Source organism: Manis javanica, chromosome 14 (genome assembly GCF_040802235.1).
Source record: "Manis javanica isolate MJ-LG chromosome 14, MJ_LKY, whole genome shotgun sequence".
NCBI lineage: Eukaryota > Metazoa > Chordata > Mammalia > Pholidota > Manidae > Manis > Manis javanica.
This window is the reverse complement of record NC_133169.1, coordinates 13,827,674-13,833,673: the sequence shown is the minus strand read 5'-3', so window position 1 is coordinate 13,833,673 and position 6,000 is coordinate 13,827,674. Positions and strand designations below refer to the sequence as shown.

General features: G+C 53.5%; 1 protein-coding gene across 1 annotated transcript in view; it reads left to right on the top strand.

The window, feature by feature from the left end:
• The first annotated feature begins 333 nt into the window (after positions 1–333).
• MTARC2 (mitochondrial amidoxime reducing component 2) overlaps positions 334–6,000 on the top strand; it is a 30,803-nt gene continuing 25,136 nt past the window's right edge. Inside the window, exons 1-2 of the mRNA XM_037014272.2 lie at positions 334–745; positions 4,992–5,165. Coding sequence (XP_036870167.1) covers positions 459–745; positions 4,992–5,165 — 461 coding nt within the window. The 5' untranslated portion in view covers positions 334–458. The remainder of the gene's footprint in view (positions 746–4,991; positions 5,166–6,000) is intronic.

The window sequence follows — 6,000 nt, the reverse complement described above, 5'->3', positions numbered from 1 at the left end:
ACGCTGCAGGAATCCCAGCTGTAATTTGGTCTCTCTTAGCGCAGTGGTGTCCTGCGAATGGCCAAAAGTTCTGCAGTTCTCAGAGCCATCTGGCAGCCAAAGTCGTTCCTAAACGTTTTAAAATCTCCCATTCTGCAACCCCCAGTCCACTTTCGCTGTTGGGGTGGCCGGTTGAGCAGCAAAGTGGGCAGGGTTAGTGGCGAGGGCGGCAGAAGCGCAGTGCCCCGGGCGAGCCCTGCCTCGCCCGCCCCCTCGCCGCGCAGCCTGGCGCCGCCTTCGGGCGCCTCTCCCCCGGCGGAGCGTCCGCCCGCCCCGCGCGGGCCGGAAGGAAGTCGGGGCCGGGGGCCGGGCCGACCGTGGCTCCCCCCCGCGCGCCCGGAGCGCCAGAGCCTCCGCGCCGCGCCCCCGGCCCGGTCTCTCCCCGGTCTGCGCACGGGCCCGCGCCCGCTCGCTCGGCCATGGGCGCCGCCGGCTCGTGGGCGCTGGGCCGCCTGGGGCTCCCCGCGCCGCGCCTTCCCGCGCAGCCCCGGCCCGCCTGGCTCGGGGTGGCCGCGCTGGCACTGGCCGCCGTGGCGCTGGGCTCGGTCGCCTGGCGCCGCTCGCGGCGCAGACGGCGCAGGCGGCGGCAGCAGGTGGGCACCGTGGCGCAGCTCTGGATCTACCCGGTCAAGTCCTGCAAGGGGGTGCCGGTGAGCGCGGCGGAGTGCACGGCCCTGGGGCTGCGCAGCGGCCACCTGCGGGACAGGTACGGCGGGCCGGGCCGGGGGCAGCGCGGGACCTGCCGGGGACGGCGTGGGGTGGGGTGGAACCTGTCCAGGAAGGAGAGCAACGTTTGCCACCTGGGTTTCCTGGGGCTGCTTGTTGATCCTTCATCTGGGAAGATCAAGTTCAGGTCTGGCCCCAACTTAGAAAAGTCGTAGAGGCAAGCCCTTGGTAAAAGGATGGGGTCTGACCTGCTTATCTCCAAGGCTCCTGCGAGTTCTAAACTTTCTGATTCTAGTTTAATATGTAACAACAGTAGAAAAGTAAAAAAATGTCACTAGTGGGCAGACAGGGGCAGCGCTGGAACCAAGTGTTGTCCAAGGTCACTGGCTTCGGCCTTGCCCGGCCTTGTTCCCCACACACCTCCTGTCCTGGGGAGGGCCTGGAAGGCCCCGATGTGGGGAGCCCTGACCCACCCTAGTGAGTATCGAGCAGAGTGAAGCCTTCTGTTGGGGGTAGAGTCGGCGCCAAGTGTAGTATTTGTCGTTCCAGGAATAGTGTGTCCCCTCCGCTCAGAGGCAGAGTGGTCCTCAGTGAAGAATTTTGGTCAGTTATGCAGCTGATTGGGGGAAGGCTCCCTTGGCAGTGAATGAAGCCAAACCCTAGAAAGAGTGATTGAGGAAGAAGGGACCCTCTCTCTTTCCTTCCTTAGGACCAAGATGCCTTTCTATCTGGCTGAGAAGGTTTAGCTGTGGCCCTGTGTCTTGGGGTAAGGAGGCTTGCAAGGGGGCCAATCAAGGAACCTTCTAGCAGAGGCTGTGTCCTGCCCCGAGTTCCCTGGAGGACACGTGTCCTCGCTTTTCTCTGAAGACTGCTGCCCTCCTAACAATTGTCGGCTCCCATGGCATCAGAAACCTTCAGCTTGCTTTAGAGAAATGGTGTGTATGCGGACCATGTCACTCATAGGACTTTTCCATTCTCCTCCGCCTCAGATTTCTAATCTTGAGGAGTTCTTAAAAACTTTAATTTCCTGAGATTCCCATCCCAGACCTATGAAATTAGAAGCGTGAAGAATAAGGCCTGCGTGTGTATGTTTAAATCTCCCCAGGTGATTCTGATGCTATACCTAAGGGATTTTACCTGGGACCACTCAAAAAGAGCATGTTTAAAGCTTATTTAAGTATGAAAGATTAGAAAAGCTGTCTTATTGCTGGGAAGACTTTGGGCGGAGTGGTATACAGGACACCCTCCAAAAGCTGCGAGAAGCAAATTCTCATGATGCGCATCAGAGAAAACAGCCTGATGGGACTTCCTTGCTCACTTGAAGACAGATAATTTCACTGAGAGTTTTCCAGTTCTTATCTGTGTCTCCTTTGATCATCTGAATGACTCTTGTCTCTCTGACCTCGTTTTTTTCATCGGCAAAAGAGGTTGAACTTGATCTTTAAGACTCTATCTAATCTAGATTTTATTTATGAAAGGGTAATTGAAACTCGAAAGCGAGCTGGAGGGAGGTGTGCTAAATGATTGCTAGTGTTTCTCAAAGCGAGACTAAAGTAACGAAACTCCAAATAGTCTAGAATGCAGGAAAAGGCCTCCTTTATTTAATTCCATGCTGCTCCTGAATTTTTGGGACTGTTATAAGAAGCTGGGATAGTCCTCTGTAAGGGCTCCATGCTTCAAATTTCTAGAGCTATTTTGTCCTTAACATATTTGTGACTGCTTGGCTTGAGCACCCTGAGCTTTGAGCTTGTTTAAAGTCCATGCAGCAGAACGCTGGCATTGGCTGTCTGGCACAGATGCTGGGAGGGTAGGGCTGCCTTCCTCGACCTTGTAAATAAATCCCTGCTGTTTCCTTAGCCGCCATCTATGACTTGCTCTCTGAAGCCAGCCGCACTTGTCTTCTGCACAACTGTTATCTCTTGGAGAAATGCATTCCCTAAGTTTATTGTCCCATGTCATTTCCTCCTGGTTTTGCCTCCTACTGTCTGTAGTGGGATCCTTGTCCCTCGCACCCCCTTTCCAGGTTCAGTCACTCCTGCTTCCCAGGCCAGTTTGTGAGTTTAGAAATGAGATTTTCCAGCTGTCGTGGGCTCTGCTTCCCCACTGCTCTTGGTGGCGTGGGGCACTATTGTTCTGGAGAATCTGAGCTCTGGTCTCTGCATTTATCCGCACACCACATCCTCATGTTTCTGTGTAAAATGCAGGCATTGGCATTTAGTTTTGCAGACTAGCTTGGGATAACTTAGTCATGAAGAAATCCACACTCCAGAGTTATCCTTTCTTTCAGAGCTGGCAGAACTGAGCTAATTATTCCTTTGTGGGGCATATGTGTGTGCAAGAGGTGAAAAATATCATTACCCCATTAGCAAGGTAATGAGGTTGGTTGGGCTTGTTATGAGGCAGCTTCTTACCCTCTCTGGCTGCCTCTGTGCCATCCTGGTGTTGGACTTCTTGCAAGTTGCCACTGACCTTCTCAGCTGCAGCAGTTCACACAAAACCTCCAGCTACCGCTTCTCACTGTTAACCTCCAGGGGTTAATTCCTGTGTGATGGGACAACTGGCTGGCTGGCACTAAGCGTGCAGGGTGAAGGTTGGAAGGTGGCTGGGAGATGAGAGTCTCAGCCCAGGGAGGGTCTGACATATGTTCCAACTGGGGTGTGACTCCTGTTTGGATGTGTGTCCTGTTGTGTGCAGATTTCAGAAGTCTTGTTAGGGGATGTCTGGGAAGTCCAGGATGTGGGCTTTGGTGGCATTAACCAGAGAGGGTCATCTGGAATGCTGCAGCCATGGATGAGGCTGGAAATAGGGAACAGGGCCCAGCTCTGAGAGAATGGGGGGGACACAAAGTAGGCAGCACATCCCTGGGTACAGGTGAGTGGGCTAGAAAAGCCTGGGAACCAAAATCACTTAGAGGGAAAAAGGTGACCTCCTCAGAGGGGTGGACACCTGCTCCTGCACAGTATCACCAGCCCTTGGGAAGAGAGTGGCCAAGATCATTCCTAAAATGTCTTTGCATCATTGCAGCACCATGGCCATACCTCATAGCAACACACAGGCCAGTGGACAGGGCACAGGTGGTGGCCAGAGTCTGCTGGCGTGGTGACAGGAAGGGGCAGTGTACCCAGCGCCTGGACAGGGATAGGCTGCCCGACTGGGCAGTTCCTGCCAGGGTCAGGTCAGGGCAGAGACTGAGCTCCTGCACCCGGATGTTCGGTGCCCTCATCAGCTTCCATCAGACATTCCCACTTGGCTCCACATATTTTGAAGTGTCTGACTCGGAGGAGCGGCTCCTCGTTCTGGAAGGAGCTGTCCTTTCTCCTTGCTCACATTTGGGAAGCCCCAGCTTCTGGTGGCTGCTCCCCTCGAATGCATGAGTGCTGCAGAGTTCCTCACCGCTGTCCCCGTCTGCCAGTGCAGTGCTCTCTCCAAAGCAGAGATGCTGAAACTCATTTCCCCTTGGAGAGCAACACTATTGTTCTTTAAGTAATCAAATCATTGGTGTGGTGCAACCCCAGATAGATGCTCTGCTCTAGGTGAAAGCATAGCCCACCTAGCCAGTCAGCTGCCCTTCCGCGTGTTCAGCTCACCCCGCTCTCCCCAAGGATACGAGGTGTAGAGTGTGAAAACCGAGCCTAGACCCGCAGGCTCTCTTGGAGGTAAGCGGAGCTCTTGTCTAGCACACGATGTGCAGGAATCGTCGTTCCCTGAGTCAGAATTGTTCACAAAGAGGAAAGGCTGTTGGGGGTTTCCTGATGCGGGATCTGCTTATACACTGAGTTAAGCAGAGTGGACATCAGCTTGCATCCTCTTGGAGACACGAGCATTCTGAGACCTTTGTCTAGGGTTTCAGTGCACATGTGGACCAGTGGTTTTGACCAGCCTGATCTTGGTTCACAGCAGAAAGATCTGGAAGACATTTCACTTTGACCAGAGGCTCAGTGTTGAACAGGCCTGGGGCTGTGTCTGACCAAAGAAAAGTCCCAAAGTGAGCCACACAGTTGCCTCAGCAGGTAAAGAAGGTTCCTAAGCCGGCCTCATTTTTCAGGTTTTCATACGTTGGTCAGATGCTCTCTCCCAGAGCTCTTTCTGCAAAACAGGCTCCTTTTGGGGCACCAACGTTTGGACATAAGGAATTTCCCAGATCTGGATAACAGTGTAGGTAGGAATCCCTGGGTCCCAAGTGGGGACAGAGGGTGGGTTTTGATGAAACCCTAGAAAGCTAAAGGAGAACTGTTGTGAGGATGGCAGAGGATTTGCTGAGTGCGGTCTTGTTTGTTTCTTGGCAGGTTTTGGCTGGTGATTAAGGAAGATGGACATATGGTCACTGCCCGGCAGGAGCCTCGCCTCGTGCTGGTGTCCATCACCTGTGAGGACGATCGCCTGATCCTCAGCGCTCCGGGCATGGACCAGCTGGTTTTGCCGAGCAAGCTGCCTTTCTCAAACACAGTCCATGACTGCAGGTGCTCCGCGTGGGGTCTCTGGGGGCCTGCTTGCACCCGATGTTCCTCCAGGCTCCTCCCTGCACTCGGTCTTGCTACAGTTTGTCCAGCAGGTGATAAGATCGGCAAGGAAATATGTAAGAGTAGCATAGTCTGGTTTGGGACCGACCGGTGATCAGATGTGAACAGGTGAGGCAAAGTATTGTTTTCAGGGCAACCTGGGATTTGTTTTCATCAGACATAGTAAGACACTCAGATACCAAATGACTGTCAGAAAGAAAGACATTATTTATATTCACAGATTGCTAGAAGCAGGAGGCAGGTCATGTGAAGCAGGGCCGCACTGGAAAGCACCAGAAAGTGCCCACCAGAAAGCTGGGCAGGGGGTTGTGAGCAAGAGCATTTATTGTGGTTTCTGTAGGAAAGACTGGGTGAGGCAGGATAAGTGGGTGTAGGATTGGCTAGTTTGAATAATTTCCGTGGCCCTGGGGCAGATAGACTGACCCTTGTTGTCTGGCACCTGGCCCTGGGTGATGAGGGCAGAAGGATAGTAGCTCACAGTGGAGAACCCAACAGAGGAGTTGTTTGGGGTGGGGGCTCTGGGCTGGTTGGCATGCATATGAAAAGCACCCTCCCTGGCCAGTGGTTGACTGTCTCTAGAAATTGGGGATGGGGTTCCCTCAGTATCAACAAGAACCCAACAAGGTCAAAGCATCAAAAATACAGAAAATTTGTATTAATACAAGTATAGAGGGGGCACAAAGACCAATCTTTAGGGTTTGTCTCCTTTTATTCAAGTTGGATAGACTTCTATTCAAAGTCGCCAGTCCTCCAGCCAGGCAGACAGGGAGTTAGG